Source organism: Schistocerca serialis, chromosome 1 (genome assembly GCF_023864345.2).
Source record: "Schistocerca serialis cubense isolate TAMUIC-IGC-003099 chromosome 1, iqSchSeri2.2, whole genome shotgun sequence".
In the NCBI taxonomy this organism is placed as follows: Eukaryota; Metazoa; Arthropoda; class Insecta; order Orthoptera; family Acrididae; genus Schistocerca; species Schistocerca serialis.
Window position 1 is genome coordinate 649,105,961 of NC_064638.1, and position 18,084 is coordinate 649,124,044.

The 18,084-nt window shown below is 40.8% G+C and overlaps 1 protein-coding gene across 2 annotated transcripts in view; it reads right to left on the reverse strand.

Annotated features, from left to right (window-relative positions):
- LOC126478991 (toll-like receptor 2) overlaps nucleotides 1–18,084 on the reverse strand; it is a 114,729-nt gene that overhangs the window by 73,133 nt on the left and 23,512 nt on the right. For both annotated transcript variants that reach the window (XM_050103746.1, XM_050103747.1), the window contains 2 exons: nucleotides 7,091–7,434; nucleotides 1,217–1,392 (listed from right to left, as the gene is read on the reverse strand). In XM_050103746.1, coding sequence (XP_049959703.1) covers nucleotides 1,217–1,392; nucleotides 7,091–7,434 — 520 coding nt within the window. The remainder of the gene's footprint in view (nucleotides 1–1,216; nucleotides 1,393–7,090; nucleotides 7,435–18,084) is intronic.

Here is an 18,084-nt window from a genome sequence, read left to right on the forward strand (position 1 = left end):
GAAGTCCTCAAGTAGTTAATGTATCCTAATTTACAGTATATTTTAGGTTGCGTTCGTTTCTCACAAGGGAACCTCCCCATCGCACCCCCCTCAGATTTAGTTATAAGTTGGCATAGTGGATAGGCCTTGAAAAATTGAACACAGATCAGTCGAGAAAACAGGAAGAAGTTGTGTGGAACTATGAAAAAAATAAGCAAAATATAGAAACTGAGTAGTCCATGGACAATATAAGTAACATCAAGGAGAGAAGGGGCATAGGAGCGCCGTGGTCTCGTGGTTAGCGCGAGCAGCTGCGGAACGTGAGGTTCTAGGTTCAAGTCTTCCCTCAGGTAATACATCTTTTTCTTTATTTTCGCAAAGTTATTATTTGTCCGTTTGTTCATTGACGTCTCTGTTCACTGTAATAAGTTTAGTGTCTGTGTTTTACGACCGCACCGCAAAACCGTGCGATTAGTAGACGGAAGGACGTGCCTCTCCAATGGGAACCGAAAACATTTGATCGCAAGGTCATAGGTCAACCGATTCCTCATCAAGAAAACACGTCTGATACATTCTATACGACACTGGCGACGCCATGTGCGTCACATGACAGTAATACGTTGTCAACCCACCTAACTTGTACACTTGGCGAATGGTAAAAAGATTCTTCTACCTTGCCCGATACTACGGCGCAGTTTACCTCGCATCGTACGGACGGACGGACAGATAATAACTGTCTGAAAATAAAAAATTTAACTTTTCCCTCGGAGGAAGACTAGAACCAAGGACCTCTCACTCCGCAGTTACTCACGCTAACCACGGGACCACGGCGCTCCTCAGCTCGTACTATCCTTGATGTTGTCTATGATGCACATGGACTACTCAGTTTCTATATTATGCTTATTTTTTTCATAGTTCCACACAACTTCTTCCTGTTTTCTCGATTGATTTGTGTTCAGTTTTTCAAGGCCTCTCCACTGTGCCAACTTATAACTAAATCTGAGGGGGGTGCGATGGGGAGGTTCCCTTGTCAGAGCAGTTAACTGCAAATATAATTAAACGACCGCATTGAACTACCGCAGATGATCAGCCTAATTTAAAAGTGGTGTTTATCATTACAATGTTTTGTGGTTTATGCACGTTCCCCATCATGAGTGCTGATAAACTGAGCTGACACTAGTTTGTGTTTACAAAGTGTTCTGATACTGCGAGTATGTCAGACAAGGACTGTACTTGCCTCTAGATTGTTGAAGGAAACGTTGAGGATGATGAGTGACTGAGGCAGTCTGGCAATCATCCTATTGCGGGAGACATTGAGGTTCTCTAGTCTTGCAGGCAACAGCTGTGGCAGGTCCTCCAACTCGTTGCCAGAGAGGTCCAGCTTCAGCAACCAGGGTACGCCCTCGAGCGCAGCTGTGGTCCAATGAAGCACCGTGTGCTGTGTTACTAAAACCTCCTAATCAAACATAACACAACATCTCTCATTCTAGACAAATGTCCCCTTTCAGTTGCTTCTGTAGCCCCAACATTCATCTTCAAAAATGACATTGTAATTGCGGTCTTCCACAACGCTTTCTACAGAATTAGATGAATGACGTTATTCTTTGTCACATTTAATGCATTATTTAAATTTATCCGCATTAGAATGGAACCGATTTAAGTGAGAGATTATCTTGTAAGATTTATAAAATGTTATACGTATATGGCCTCACAACCTTCTTTTACTTTCCAGTGTTAGTTCATGTCTAATTCACTTTCAGAAGTATATTTTATTGCTATGCTCTGTGTTGATAACAGGACGTGATTTATTACGTTAGTATGTCATTCGTAGTGTAATATTTTAGTGCTTTTTATTTGCTTTCTGTTCTCAGAACCTAACATAGAGAACGGGTTTCTAGGGGTAATGACCCATTGTAGAGTCAGAGACTTCCCAGCCATATACCAGGCGAGCTGGTAGCGGGACAGAGATGATCACAATTGGAAGTATTTGAGAGAATATTTCCAATGATGAAATCTGAACTACAGCCAAGGTACGTCCACCAAAACTTAAGGTGGATCTGTATTAATTTAAACATGCTCCTTTTTTACTCACTAAAATAATCAACAATGAGTCGCACAAAAGATGGATAAAATATTATACTTTTTTAACTTTCTGTTCTCAGCTTGAAGAGCGGGCTGTTGCAGATCCATTCCAGTACAGAACCTTGTTTGTTTTAGTCATATACCAGGCCAGCTCTTAGTGCAACAGAAGGGGAGAGGATAAGCAGTTCTATCATTTGCTTACAACAAAGGAAAAACCATCGAAAACGTTTTGCAGAAGCGAGGGAACTATTTTTGTTTTTGGGACCATGTTGCCCTTTACCCTGTACCGTGATTACGCGACTCAGAATTATTTCCACCTCTACCCAGCAGGTGACGTCAAGGTGACAGCATTTCACTCTGATGACCAGAGGGAGGAGGGTGGGAAAAGGGTGGACAGAGGGCCGCCTGTATCAAGAACAGAGTTTCTGCAAACGTCACTCGAAATCAACAAGCTGGAGGCCAGAATGACGAAAAGTCAGTCTGTCGCGGATCAGCGGGGTCGCCTAGTCTGGAAACATGCGCCGGCGAAACTCGTTGGCAGCTGCGGTTGTCAACATAGAGGGGGCGGTACGAACACATGAAGAGTGGGCCGGACGGTGTTCTGCTGGTTCCTGGGCAGACCGTGCCTGCAGTGCATAGACGTGGCCGTGATTAGTACAGTGTGTCCGGCACACAGGATTGCTTAAGGAAACTGTCAAACTTTTCAGTTGGAAGTTAGCCATCTTTGAAACTTCTTATGCATTTCATGGTTTAACGCGGGGAATGGCTTAACACAACAGATGTATTTAGTTGTGTGCTTGTTGTCTTTTGAAACGGTGTTGCTGATTGCTCACTACGTACTACAGCCGATTGCAAAGACAATATTGTTACCATAGGAGCCTCTCCTGCCTTGTTAAGTCTCATTGTTACACTTGGAAGCCCTTCAGGCAGATTCGTGTCTGCACTGATGAAACATTGTTCTCGCATTCTTAGTTTTTTAATATGGTATCACGATACCTTCCAGGATCGAGGTTTAGTTATGTTAAGAGTTTCTCATGGTCTTTTGATCTCATGTTATTCATGTTGTGGAATGACGTGTGTGTATGCAAGGAAGGTTTTCAATTAGCATCATATTTTGGCTTCAGCCAGTATTACGGTGTCTCTAGTTGATTGTGATTCATCTATTTTGTACAATATCAGTTTTAATGGCAACATTATGTTATGGCTTTTAGATTAGTGATATAGTGTTACCTTGCTGATTATTCTCTGACTGAGTATTTAGTGTTAACTATTAGATTATTCTTTGTTTTTTCTTTCTTTCTTGCATTTCAATTCCCCTTCCAGATTGGAGGGGGGGGGGGGCTGGCAGCAGCGTAATATGCTGCTCTACAGCCTACTGAAAAGTTAAAAAACATAATGAGAACAGAAACAAACAAGGAAAACAGGCCATAAAACGGTGACTTCTCTTTGGTCCAATGAAGGATGCACTCCGCAGGAAGCAGTACTTGGATGACTGAGAGGTTACTGATGCAGCAAGACGTTGGTTCCGCCGTCGACAAGTAAAGTTGTACCATGCGAGCCTAGAGGCCCTCCCAGTAAGGTGGTGTGAGGTCGTCGCATTTTGATGAGAAGTAGGGTTTTGTAGTTAAAAGAGTGGGGAATACTATGACGTATTGGAATCCTGAATAAAACCAACTTGCTTTAAGAAAAAATGCATTGCATTCCTTATTGAAGGTCTCTCGTAATCATTTTAGGGCAGTTTAACTTGAATTATAGCGCGAATTCTTTACAGAAGAATGGAAAAACTAGTAGAAACCGACCTCGGGGAAGATCAGTTTGGATTCCGTAGAAATATTGGAACACGTGAGGCAATACTGACCCTACGACTTATCTTAGAAGCTAGATTAAGGAAAGGCAAACCTACATTTATAGCATTTGTAGACTTAGAGAAAGCTTTTGACAATGTTCACTGGAATACTCTCTTTCAAATTCTGAGGGTGACACTGGTAAAATACAGGGAGCGAAAGGCTATTTACAATTTGTACAGAAACCAGATGGCAGTTATAAGAGTCGAGGGGCAAGAAAGGGAAGCAGTGGTGAGGAAGGGAGTGAGACAGGGTTGTAGCCTCTCCCCGATGTTATTCAATCTGTATATTGAGCAAGCAGTGAAGGAAACAAAAGAAAAATTTGGAGTAGGTATTAAAATCCATGGAGAAGAAATAAAAACTTTGAGGTTTGCCGATGACATTGTAATTCTGTCAGAGACAGGAAAGGACTTGGAAGAGCAGTTGAACGGAATGGATAGTGTCTTGAAAGGAGGATATAAGATGAACATCAACATCAAGTCGAATTAAATCGGGTGATGCTGAGGGAATTAGATTAGGAAATGAGACGCTTAAAGTAGTAAATGAGTTTTGCAATTTGGGTAGCAAAATAACTGATGATGGTCGAAGTAGAGAGGATATAAAATGTAGACTGGCAATGGCAAGGAAAGCGTTTCTGAAGAAGAGAAGTTTATTAACATCGAGTGTAGATTTAAGTGTCAGGAAGTCGTTTCTGAAAGCATTTCTAGGGAGCGTGAAACATGAACGATAAATAGTTTGGACAAGAAGAGAATAGAAGCTTTTGAAATGTGGTGCTACAGAAGAATGCTGAAGATTAGATGGGTAGGTCACATAACTAATGAGGAGGTACTGAATAGGATTGGGGAGAAGAGAAGTTTGTGGCACAACGTGACTAGAAGAAGGAATCGGTTAGTGGGACATGTTCTGAGGCATCAAGGGATCACCAATTTAGTATTTGATGGTAGCGTGGAGGGTAAAAATCGTAGAGGGAAACCAAGAGATGAATACACTACGCAGATTCAGAAGGATGTAGGTTGCAGTAGTTACTAGGAGATGAAGAAGCTTGCACAGTACAGAGTAGCATGGAGAACTGCATCAAACCAGTCTCAGGACTGAAGACCACAACAACAACAACAACTTGATAGTGCAGTGATTTTGCAGTAGTAGTGTTGTTATAAATGGTATCCCTGCTAAATTATCATTACCCGTTCACAACCCCTTGCCCCTTCCACTCCACAGCCTTTGTTGCTGGTAATTGCAGTTATTCCTCAGTAACTACATTTGTGTGTGTGTGTGTGTGTGTGTGTGTGTGTGTGTGTGAGTTTGTTAAATATATTTTTCATTTGCTAGGTAGAGCGAAGGACTGTTCAAGTAATAATCCTTTGTAGACCAGCCAAATACAAAGTGAATTGGTACTGGTGCTGAAGGATTATTTGAGAGGGGTTTCCAGTTCTGCTATTTACGTTATAACCAAGGATTATCTCCCAGAAAACAGGTTTGGTAGACAGTAGCTATTTCTGATTTAATTCTGAGTCAATATGTTCCTGAAGAAAACTGAAAACCTTCTGTATATGAAATGTCTACGAGTGCACAGAGTAAATTCAGTGGCTTAGTTGTGACAAAACGTTTCGTTTTCTTTGTTCTAAAGAGTGGAATGAGACCCACCCCATTACTCCGAAGCGGCTCTGTCTAACCATTTGCTAGGCAATGTGGTATTAGTGTAGAGAAATTCCCAATTAGATGTGTATGGAAGCGTACTATTAGCTCCTGCATTCACAGAACTTGATCGGAACCGAGGAATTCCGAATACGCAAAACCAGTTCTACAAAATGTTGCCCATTGTCCTATTCACAAACCAAAATTTGTGTGCACATCTTTCTTTCCGAACTAGTGAGAGCAGGGCAGGCTGCTGTAGCACTTCTACGTTTTTAGCCAGATATCCGAACAGGCTGGAAGTGAGGCAACGCGTGCGTGTTTCTCATACAGTACCTTTTATTCCATGCCCCTAAAGGCAGAGTAATGACTCAAGACAGTCAACCACCTTTCAGACAAATATCAAACGATCTGGTAGTGGGGCAGATGTAGTCCCAAATGAGAATATGTGTGAGTGAATTTCCAGGCAGAAAATTTGCCTTGCAACCAAAGGAAACCTCGAGAAAATCTTAGTCACAAGTCTTGGGTGCGAACTGTTTTCAATTTCAGGGACAATATGTCTCAGTGAAATGATGTGGATAGGTGTAACTGGTTTTGTGTATACCGACTGAAGCCAAGGACTTGTTTGATGTGTGTGCCGGTAGTGTTTCTTTAAGTGAACGAGTGTGTAGAGTAGCTTTCCTGTCTATTCTAGAGCATCAAGGAAACAGATCCGTGAGATGTTAACACCAGAGAGCATTTCCTTGATGATTGCTGTGGCATTACATACCACCAGAATGTGGTACAGAAAATTTAAAGCTTGAAAATAATACCTCACTCTCATTACAACCGTCACATTCGTCGCGAGAGAATAGAAACTGTGCTGATATTTAAAACAATTCTAGTATATCATTTATTTTTCAGTTCCAGTTGCACATTTTTTTAATATCTTAGTTCCGATCTCTCTGTATCATCTTCGGATCTAATAATCGCATCAGCATCCCGTCTTGTCTACATCAGAAATATTTCAAAGTTTTAATAGCATTAAAATCAAATGTAGAGCTAGATTTCATAGTACATATGTAATTTTAACTCCACAGGAAATAGCTACATGAAATTTAGTCCTTTTCTTGCTTGCCAAATTCAGCACGTCTTACGTTATCTATTGAGAAATAAATCATAATATGACAAATAAATTTTAATGATTCTCTTACACTGATTCATAGTTTGGGAAATGGACGACACCACGTCCACTACGCTTACCGGTAAAGTTCTTCCACCTCCAGGTTTCAACTGGCTACCTAACGTACAAGAGCCACTGCGTCATTCCTATGTAGATGACCCTGGGCACGAGCAGGTAGTGAAGGTCTGAAAAAAGCAGCCGAGTTCGACCGTTGACACCGCACCTTCAAGGCTCCAGAGGTGTTTCAGCCACAGCAATAGAGCGTCTTGTTGGAATAACTGCTTATTTCTTCACGCCATAATGTTTGCTACGCCTGCACAGGCATACCAGCTACGTGTACATGATGATTTACATGCCTTTATAAAGTTACACAAATGAAGAAGCGCCTTACCTTCGCTGACGCGACTAATGTTGTCGTCCGGAAGACTCAGTTCATGCAGTGTGGGCATTATAAGGAGAGGTTTCTCCAGCTGGCCAATCGTCATATCCGCCAGCTTCAGCACTCTCATGTGCAGATCAGGGGAGAGATGTTGTGTTAGAAAACTGACTGGGATGGCGGTCAGTAAATCTGAAGAGCCCAACGACAGATGCGTCAACTCAGCTCCCAGTTCGCCCACAAAGCGCCGCAACAGGAACGGCCAGAAGTCGTCGTTGGTGAACGTCCAGTTGTAGGCTGCATGGATGATATCCGTCAAGAAGATGACCTTCTCAATACAGTCTTCTTTTAGTTGTTGCCTGCAACACCAGTAAGCGCAGCTAACTTTCCACAAACAATCATTTTAATGGCTGACGGGAGGGAGGGGGAAGTCTTTAGTACGGAATCTGAAAGGACAGAAATGCTATCAATAAAATGACTACTTGTGTGACGTCGTTTCCTGTTTGTGAATTTACCAGTTCTGGTCAGGAGGACACTGCTAATCGACCTTGAAGTTGCGTGTGTGTTCCATATTTTGTGTTATTTATCTACTTAATGAACCAATACTATATAACTTTAGGCCTACAATAATAAACGTCTCGTTTCTTTCTCTTACCTTAGGAAGCGGCTGTAGTTTTTCAATGACTTCCTCTAACAGGTAACTGATAGGTGTTGTTGTTGTGCTCCTTAGATGCAAGACTGCAGTAATGCTTTTCTCTGCGCTAGTCTATACTGCGCAAGTCTCTTTACCTCTGAATAATTACTGCAGCCTTCATTCGTTTGAACCTGCTTATTGTGAACAACCCTTGGTCTCCCCCAACAACTTTTGCCTCTTGTACTTCTCTCCACTCCCAAATTCACGATCTCGAGACCGCTTTTTTTAATCAGGTTGTGCCAATAGAGTCAATATATTTTTAGCTGCACGACATATTCATGTAATTTAAGTATTCTTGGGTGGTCAACTTCAAAAGCTTCTATTCTCTTATTGCCGTAACTGTTTGCCATCCAAATTTCCCTTCCTTAGAGCACACCTTGATAAAAATACAGCTTAACAATGTGTGATAGATGAAACATTGAATACCAATTTAATTTTACATCGTTTATACAGAATGTTTAAAAAAAGTGTCATATTTTCCCCCACCGGCTCGGATTAAAGCAAGACATCAAAGCAGTTCAGAGGTGTGATGCTCGATTTGTTCCTGGTAGTTTCGAACAGCGATATGGAATGTCTTCGTGAATTCAAGTAGTTGTCCCGGAAGGATACGCGACGTCTTTTTCGCAATGCACTCTTGAAGAAATTTAGAGAACTGTCACTTGTGGCCAGCTGAAGAACGATTCTACTGCCACAACATACCTTTAGCGTATGGACCATGAAGATAAACTAAGAAATTAGGTCTTGTACAGTGGCATATACAGAGTCGTTTTGTCCCTCGCTCTATCTGGGAGTGGAACAGGAGAGGATATGACTGCTAGTGGCAGTACCTTGCGGAGAATGTATATAGATGTAGGTAAACAAATACCTACTGAAATATGGGCCGTTTTACATTTGAGGACTATACAGTTGCATTTAACATTCCATGGCACACTGAGTCATATGCGAGGTTTTTTTTTTTTTTTTCCTCCGATCGGTCGCGAAATCGAAACAACAGTGCAACTCAAACATATTTTATTTGCAACATTTAGCTACACCTTCCAGCTACTTCTCTACGTAGTCACTGGTCCGATATAGACATTTGGTATCAATGCTCCAATACCATTGTTATTGAAGGCAACCGCCTGTGATTTCCGCCAGTCCTCTACACTGGATCCCATCTTGTATTTTGTATCAAAATGCTATGACGATATACCAGTGGTTCTTGCGAACGAAGAGGTGAAAAGCACAGGGAGCCAAGTCTGAGCTTTATGGTTCGTATCAAACACTTCCAATCCGAAACGCTGCACCTGCAGTATGCACCCGAAAATTGTCAAGAATGGGGAAACACGTGACAGTTATTATATGTGGGCTGCATGAAATCAGGCAAAATTTCTCAGCTGGGCATCTTTTCGTGCTCACTGTGCACTCAGAATTGAGAAGTGCGACATAATGTGACAGACGGTCGTACTAGAGACAATGGACAACATACCTGTATAAAGCTTCACTAGACTTTCACTGTGGTTATAATTTTGCGAGCGATCCGAGGCTGTAAGAAAAGAAAGCCGTCTTGTAACATAGCATTTCGTTATATCACTGCTTTACTTGGCATCCAAGTCGCAGATAACGTAATGAGTTTGATTCTGGTATGCTGAGCCAAGTATAATATAATTACTGATTGATTGGGCTCTAGCAGTTATAACAATGTTTATTTTTTACCATGTTACACCGGCATGTCTCGACAAGTAAAATGAGACAACTGTTAGTCTGAAACTTCCTGGCCGATTAAAACTGTGTGCCGGACCGAGATTCGAGCTCGGGACCTTTGCCTTTCGCGGGAAAGTGCTCTAACATCATTATTAGTCTATTAAATGTTAATATTTGGACGTAAAATTTATATTTATGTCTTTCTAAATTTTTTGATCCGGCCGCGTTTAGTACTGTGTCTGGTGGAATTTTACTTTGAGGACATTTATTTCTCTAAGATTGGAAATTGCCGTAAAAAAGTAATTGTATGCGCAAATCAGTACGTCTTCTATATCGTCATCTTCGTCTGCTTAAACGTTCAAGACACATACAGGATTTTCCAGGTCTTTGTTACCTGGAGATGTGGTGTAACTGCGATGTGTTATGTCAGTCCTTTGATGATTTACGTTTGTTGTTAACGGATTTTTTCTTAAATAACGGAGATCTGCTCTCGTTTGTTTCTTATCACAAATTGCTGTTTTCATGGCAGTCTCTTTCGACACCAACTGTCGCGTTGCAATTTACTTATCTCTTACCCAGCCTGTATTCTCTGTTTGAATTAAACTGTTTCGGACACGTCTCTATCCAATATTCAGCCCTTCTTCAACACGGTTAACTATGTCATTCTTTCTACACACATTCAATATCGCTCCTTTCGCCTCTCCTCTGCCGCTGCCTCCACTCTCACTCTACCTTCTGCCTATTTGCGCGTCACGGGCGCTTGACTACCCAGTCTGCCGCCCGATCCTGAGTGTCTGTGCACCGAAGAAAAACAAAGATGGTGATTTATCTAAGAAGAGGAACTACTTTATTTTCTGCGGATCGTACCACAGTAGCTCACTGCAACTTTTCATAGGCGATAGGTGATTGATTGGTGGAGGAGATCCGGTAGCATGGCGGCCCCGTTCATCGGATCTGAATCCGTTGGATACCTGGTTTTGGAGACATTTCAAGGCATTGGTATATGCCTAAGCCACTGACAACGTGCAAACGCTACAGGAGCGCTTGACAGATGAATATGACGCAATTCTTATGTAGTCAGGTGTGTTTGAAAAAGTGCGCGATTCACAGCGAAAAAAGCTGAAAAATGTGTAAGGATGCATGGTGACTGCATGCATCGCTGCCTATGGTGTCTATTTCTTCACAACAGGCTGACAGCAATGAGACGACAGGGTGGTACGTATCTGAACAGGTACTGACTTCCGGACAATCTATGGGAACTTTTCGTATACTTTTGATCTGTACTACCTCCTATAGGAATATCTGACACTCGTTTAAAAAAAAATAAAAAAAAAAAGAGAGAGAGAGAGAGTTTGCTTTGCGATGTTGTATGTCTACATTTATTAAATTTAACGTCGTGATCATTAGGTCAGATGTGGCCCCAAATTGTAATTTTAACGATGAACCCTTACATGTTGCATGATTTCACCTGAGCACTGCCGGCAACTGAGCTTATAGAGTATTTTTGCTCCGCTTTCGCTCTACGTAAACAGAACAGTGGCAAATCTATTAACTCTTCCTTCAATCTTTTCAACCTATTCCGTTAATTGAGCTGAGTAGATGTCCCAGACTAACGAACAGTACTCGAAAGTTCATCGAGACAACGTTTCGAAAGCAATCCCCTTTTTGAAATAATTACAGTCATAGTGTTGTTACAAAAAGCAAAGTGCTACCTCTGTACAAATGTTTCACGGAATTTTGGTAGGATAGTCACACACGCATTCACTATTGGCTTCCTCAAATTCTTCTTTTTGTGTCAGCTTACATAACAATTCTCCACGAATATCGAGAGCTTCGCATGTATATTCTTCTTTTTCTGTCAGCTTACATCATTATTAGCCACAATTTTACACCTAGTTAATAATTCCGAACAATGTTGTAAATTTCAAGGAGTTTCCGTTCACTTTAGCTGCCACAGATCCGTGGTCGTTTTGCAATATCGTTAAACATTCTATGCTCATTCCGGTCTTCAAATTTTTATTCTTCAGAATTTTCCATCGGCAATCCATCCATTTTCTGCTGTATCCCGACAAAATTTGACACTCAGCGGCACTTTTTTTTCTTTTTTTTTTTTTTTTTGGGTCATCAGTCTACTGACTGGTTTGATGCGGCCCGCCACGAATTCCTTTCCTGTGATAACCTCTTCATCTCAGAGTAGCACTTGCAACCTACGTCCTCAATTATTTGCTTGACATATTCCAATCTGTGTCTTCCCATACAGTTTTTGCCCTCTACAGCTCCCTCTAGTACCATGGAAGTCATTCCCTCATGTCTTAGCAGATGTCTTATCATCCTGTCCCTTCTCCTTATCAGTGTTTTCCACTTATTCCTTTCCTCTCCGATTCTGCGTAGAACCTCCTCATTCCTTACCTTATCAGTCCACCTAATTTTCAACATTCGTCTATAGCACCACATCTCAAATGCTTCGATTCTCTTCTGTTCCGGTTCTCCCACAGTCCATGATTCACTACCATACAATGCTGTACTCCAGACGTACATCCTCAGAAATTTCTTCCTCAAATTAAGGCCGGTATTTGATATTAGTAGACTTCTCTTGGCCAGAAATGCCTTTTTTTTCCCATAGCGAGTCTGCTTTTGATGTCCTCCTTGCTCCGTCCGTCATTGGCTATTTTACTGCCTAGGTAGCAGAATTCCTTAACTTCATTGACTCCGTAACCATGAATCCTGATGTTAAGTTTCTCGCTGTTCTCATTTCTACTACTTCTCATTACCTTCTTCTTCCTCCGATTTACTCTCAAACCATACTGTGTACTCATTAGACTGTTCATTCCGTTCAGCAGATCATTTAATTCTTCTTCACTTTCACTCAGGATAGCAATGTCATCAGCGAATCGTATCATTGATATCCTTTCACCTTGTATTTTAATTCCACTCCTGAACCTTTCTTTTATTTCCATCATTGCTTCCTCGATGTACAGATTGAAGAGTAGGGGCGAAAGGCTACAGCCTTATCTTACACTCTTCTTAATACGAGCACTTCGTTCTTTGTAAGTCTCATATTGTACTTTTCTCGCCGTCTTCTATCCAGATTGCTGCACCACTATATGTACGGGTTCGACTGGTTCTCAGCGGCTTTTGAGACCGACAGGGCATACGTTTTCGGTATGAAACGTATCTTCATTTGGCTTTACTGACATAATTACGTTCCAATATAGTCTCGTAGATTACTTTTCTGCAGGTAAAGCCGTATCAACGACGATTTCTCCGTCCGCCTCCTCCCCCCCCCCCCCCCCCCCCCAGCTTCCCTCCCACCGCTCTGTTCCTCGAGTTCAGGGAGGAGTTAATAGCCCCAAGCGAAAGGCTGAGAAGACTGGTTTCCCTGACGTTTCTGTGCGAAGGTCTCGACCTTTTTGCCACATAATGTATACCTTCCGAGGCCGTGCCCAGTCGTGACGAAAAACGTTTCGCCGTTGGCGTACCCCTCACCAGTGTACCAGCGTACTTCTTCGAACTCATCTGCCATCCACGAAAATTGTAACCGTTTCCTTTCAATTCACAATCTAAATTCGACCTTTACTCGGAAGTGCATTTATTGGTCTCTTTCCTGTCGTAGCAATTATGTAACACTAGAGAATTCTCTCTGTTTTTTTGTTCTTATGTTGTTTCGTTTTTAACAGTACAAGTGAAGTTCTTTTGTTCTCAATCCACACAACAGTCAGCTCGCCATACGTTGTTACTTTAGCTCGTATCTCGTCTGTTTGAAGTAGTGAAACTGTGAACTTCCTCGTACATATTTTCTGTCTTCAGTACGACCGACCAACGTTTGTGCAGGGGATCAGGTGCGCTTCCACTTCTTAACAGTCCTTCAAAACGACATTTTCCTCCTGTGATATTAAAGACTTCTTCATCGGTCATTCTGCACATCCATAAGATCCTTTGGACTCTTGTTTATCACCCTACCTCAGACTATGTAGCCGTTTTTGGTGTAACTCCCCTTCCGTCGATTTCACTGTACCATAGACTGCAAAATTTTAAACCAAAAATTTACGTAGTGTTTCCTGGTGTTTAAATTAATTGGTTAAAGTGTTGAATCCTGCTTCATCTTCTATACTTCTACGTTTAATCTCCTGGTAGAATCTGCCTTCCTCAGTTATTCAGCTACATAAGTACTTAAAAAAAGTTGCTTTTTTCAGATACTCTGCAACCAAATTTATTTTTGCTACTATTGACTCCAAGAGGCTGTTAAAATCAGCTGTGAATAAACACCAATTAATAAAGTAAACAGCCATCAGCTGATTGGTTGTTTCCTTTATTAATCGATTCGTCTTAATTATTACATGTTACATGTTTGCGAAAAGAAGTAACTCATTACTTCCTTAACCTCTTGAGAAATATGATCAGATTTTGGATGAGAGTGCTAGAATGTCTTGAGATCCAAACTTTTTATGTTTCCCCCCATGTACAATAATTCCATCAACACAGGTGTGTTTACGTTTGAAGTTTTCATCAATAGAGTATTAGTTAAAGAAAAACGTGTGTACTCTCACAGTCCTGTAAAACTGCTGTTTTCCTGTCTCGGCAACACAACTCCATAAGCTCTTATACCAATCTACATTGTCCAAAAATTTTTAGATCAATAAATTCTACAAATAATTATTTCTCAATGCTAAGCATTTTTTCACATGTATTAATAAGCTAATTATAGATTTTCTAGTCACTCTGTATTTACTACATCCCCAGTAATATTATTATTCAGTAGAGTTTTGATTAATCTTGTTGATTAAAATCTTCGTCGGAACGCCCGAATCGGCAAGGTTAGTGTACGATAGTTTCCATACCAGTCCGATGAGGCCATTTTGGGTGTCGTATGAGGACAGTTTTGTTTTTTTAAAATCTTATAACTCTTTTGTCATGGATATCACGTATGAGTTCACAAGGAGCAGCTTATTGTTTCATCACTTAATGGTTGGAGCATGTCTCCCGTTAGTGCATGTCAACCGGTTTTTTGTGAGTTTGGTTTTTTAATTACTTTATTAGTTTCTTCACTAAGCATTTTCGTTCCAAGTTCATGATGTGATGCAGATCTTTCGTCATGCATTAAGCCATCCTTTATTCCAAGCCCTGCATATAATGTCTGATGGTATCTGTTCCGCCTAGTGAGGCTGCCCATTGTTAAGCGATAGGAGCTACATTCTGGGAGACGGCTGTCTGTATCCCTGTCTGTCTATCGTCATTAGGTCTGCTTGAATCACTTCACGCAAATGGTGGTGGTGGTTCCATTGAAACTGAGACTGCGGATTGCCTTCACCAGTCTTCCGCAATCTGAGCTCTAGCTGCCTCACTAATGAGTTTGTTGTCCACAGGACAGTAAATTCTGATCTTCCTTTTACTATTCTTTCTATTGTTGTGCCTTTCGTTCTTAGAACGGTGTATTGTACAGCTGATAGACTCTCTGTGTCTTTCTCCTCATCACATTTCACACTTTAAACCTAGTTTCTTCTAATATTCTGCTGTATCTTAAGATAAAGTCTCTTCACATATTTGTCACAAATTCAAGTTTCTCTTATGTTTTCAAATCAACAAATCATGTTAATATTTGCACAATGGATCAGTGGAGCTATTAATTTGCGATTTGCACCATTATTTTCTTCTTAACACATGTGTGGTATCTTCACTAGGATCTTATGTTGCCTTGTGGAAATTTAGTTCATTCTCTCAAGAGATGTTGGTAAGTATAATCACTGTATCCTGAAAACTCTTCTGATGGACCATGTTTGCATAAAAACAATATATGATTGTGGATCCACTTTGAAGCAAAAGACTTTTGTTTTATTTTCTTCCCCAAACTAGTTTCAGCGACAATATCACCATCGACAGTAGGGTTTTATTTCTTCTAGAACATTTAACGTTGCCATCGTTGCAGGCATTACAAAACGTTATTACCGGTGAAATGTTTGTTTCCGGATACTATATTGTCTGAATTGTCTCATAGTACATACTTTTAACTTGCAGCATGGCTTCTACTTTTGTTGCCATGTTTTAGGCATATTCTGAGTGTTTTGGTACCGTTTTTTCGGCGTACAGCATATCATCTGCAACTGTGTGAGAGGTTGTTATTAACCGATATGAATATGTGAACTTACATAAGTCCGAGTTATACTGTTGGGAACTGCGGTAGTTTTTTGGATGCAGTTTTGGTGGGCACTGGGCTATCACATAATATGTCATCCACCCACGTTCGTTAGTCGACTTGTAGCGGCTTTAAAATCATAGAAAAACATAACTTTTACACCTTGGCCGTAATTCAAAATTCTACGCCATCTTGTTGTTCGCGTGTGTTGCGAGGTGTAAAGCCTATCGCGAGGTTTTGAAAATTGTAGCGGGAGTTCTGACGAACTCTGTTCCATATATATGCCCCATTGTGTGATGGAGATGTGATTTGGTGTGTGTGTGTGTGTGTGTGTGTGTGTGTGTGTGTGTGTGTGTGTGTGAGTGTGTGTGTGTGTGTGCGTGCGTGTATGTGCATGTGTCCTGTGTTGAATCTCTTAAAATCGTAAGTAGTTTGTTCTTCTAAAGTGTCGTGTTTCCTGTTACTAGGTTTCTGCCATCCAATACAGCCTTGCGTAAGTAAAAAAAAATTTCTATTCTTTGTTTCCGGTGTAAATTATTGGTGTGTTTCGGAATGAGTAGATGGATTTCGATATTAGTAGGGTGGTAGCTTTTATTTATTGCCCTTCGAAAGTGGTATTTTGTGCTGTCGCTCTTCTGAGCTCTCATGTGCTCTCTTTCTTGTGCATCGTGTACCTAGTTTGGAAGTTTCTGGTTGTTTGTATGACGTTTTGTGATTAACAGGATCTGCATGTAAGTTGTTATATCCTAGCCAGTAATGCCACCCGAGCCCGCTGCCAAAAAGGTTGGCAGCATCAAAGTCCGGACGCCGTCCGCATAAGCAGGGCCAGCGAGACAGGAAATCGCCGCAAGTCTGCGCGCGCCACCGCTGGCTTCTGGTTTCTTAAGCGCTGGAGTCGCGAGCGCTAGGACAGTTCTGTATTCGCCGCTCAGTTGTATACTCGCCACCGAATTGTGTACTTGCTAGTCAGTTGTGTGTTCATCGCAGCAGAGTTGTTGTTTGCCGTCAGCCGACGCTGACCTAGCCGCTCCGACTCGAACTAGACAGATTTCTGTAGACACGGAGTTCACTACTGTGTTTCTGTATCTTCGTTAATAAAGATAAGTACCCACTTTTATTTAATCAGAGTGTTTGGGTTTTCATCTTTCTGTTCACTGTTCCAGCGGACCGGTCGGCCCGCTATTAAAAGTGTGGCGGTGACTTCGTAAGCCGTTTCTACAGCGAATTGTTTGTCGCTACGAACGCCGCCACAAAATAAGTTAGTAAAGTTCTACATTGCTAATTCTTCTGAGGTTCTAATGTCTGATTTTAGCCTTTGTTGAAATATGTTGTTTATTTTGAATGATAGTGGAATCCCCCGCTTCTTCAGCATGTTTCCAATTGTATGTGCTATTTTATTATTGAATGGTAGTGTTTACCATTTGTTCCTTTTTCTGATGTGATATGATGTGCTGTGTTGTTTCTGTATTCTGCCTCTGTATTTTCAGCCACATTTGTTGTGTTCTTGAGTGGACGGTCACTGTCATTATTTTCCATATCTGTCTTGTTGCTGAATTTGGTTATTGTATCAGTTTTGTAATAATTTCAACAGCACTTGATCTGATTATTTAATTCGTGTGTGTGTGTAGTTTTCAGGTTTAAGAGGTGTTCGGTTTATCCTCACAGCACGTGTCTGAAACTGGTATACATATGATCTGTTAGGTGGTTGGATCAGCTATGGATAACATTACTTGTGGCTGTAGGTTTTCTGTAGATGGAAAACTGAGTTAAACAGGAGAACTGGGAGATATTCATCTTAGAAGTAGAAAATGGTAGTCATGGACGACAATAATTGGCATATAAAATGATAAAGTACTTGAATAAAGAGACAAAAATTATATGAACATTGAAATGATAAGTAACTTAGAGTAGTTAGACTACTATAAGAAGCTTTGAACAAATCAGTATGGAGCAAATAGAAACTTTGAAGAACAAGTTGTAACACCTGAAGAGAACAAGAATGTAAGTGTATAGAATAGCAATGACTACAGTTGCGCTCCACCAAAACTGTGTTCGGTAGTTTTGGAACAGTACATAAATGACAGAGTAAATGGTAGTTTTACTGGAGTATTAGTCGCATTGGTAGAAAAGAAACATTAACGAATGTATCAGAGAGAAACTGGGAGCCAACGACTTCTCTTTGTTTTCCGTTTGTGTATTTTACAAGTAATTAGAACCGCACGTTGTTTAGTGTGTATCTTATGTCCTTACGAAATAAAAATTGCGTTTAATAAGTAATAAAAGTAACTGCATGCATAACGTCTGCGCTTTTATAAAACCAAAGCATTACAGTTGATGCAAGTTGAGCTCACATAAACAAACACAACAAAATCTCTATAATTATTGTTGATATTTAGTACTCAAAAGAACGTTCTATATCATTATGAAAAGCAAGAGTTTCCTAGTATTATTGATAAGTGTGAAAGCCGTTTAGCAGTAAGAGATACATGTTTTAATTGCACT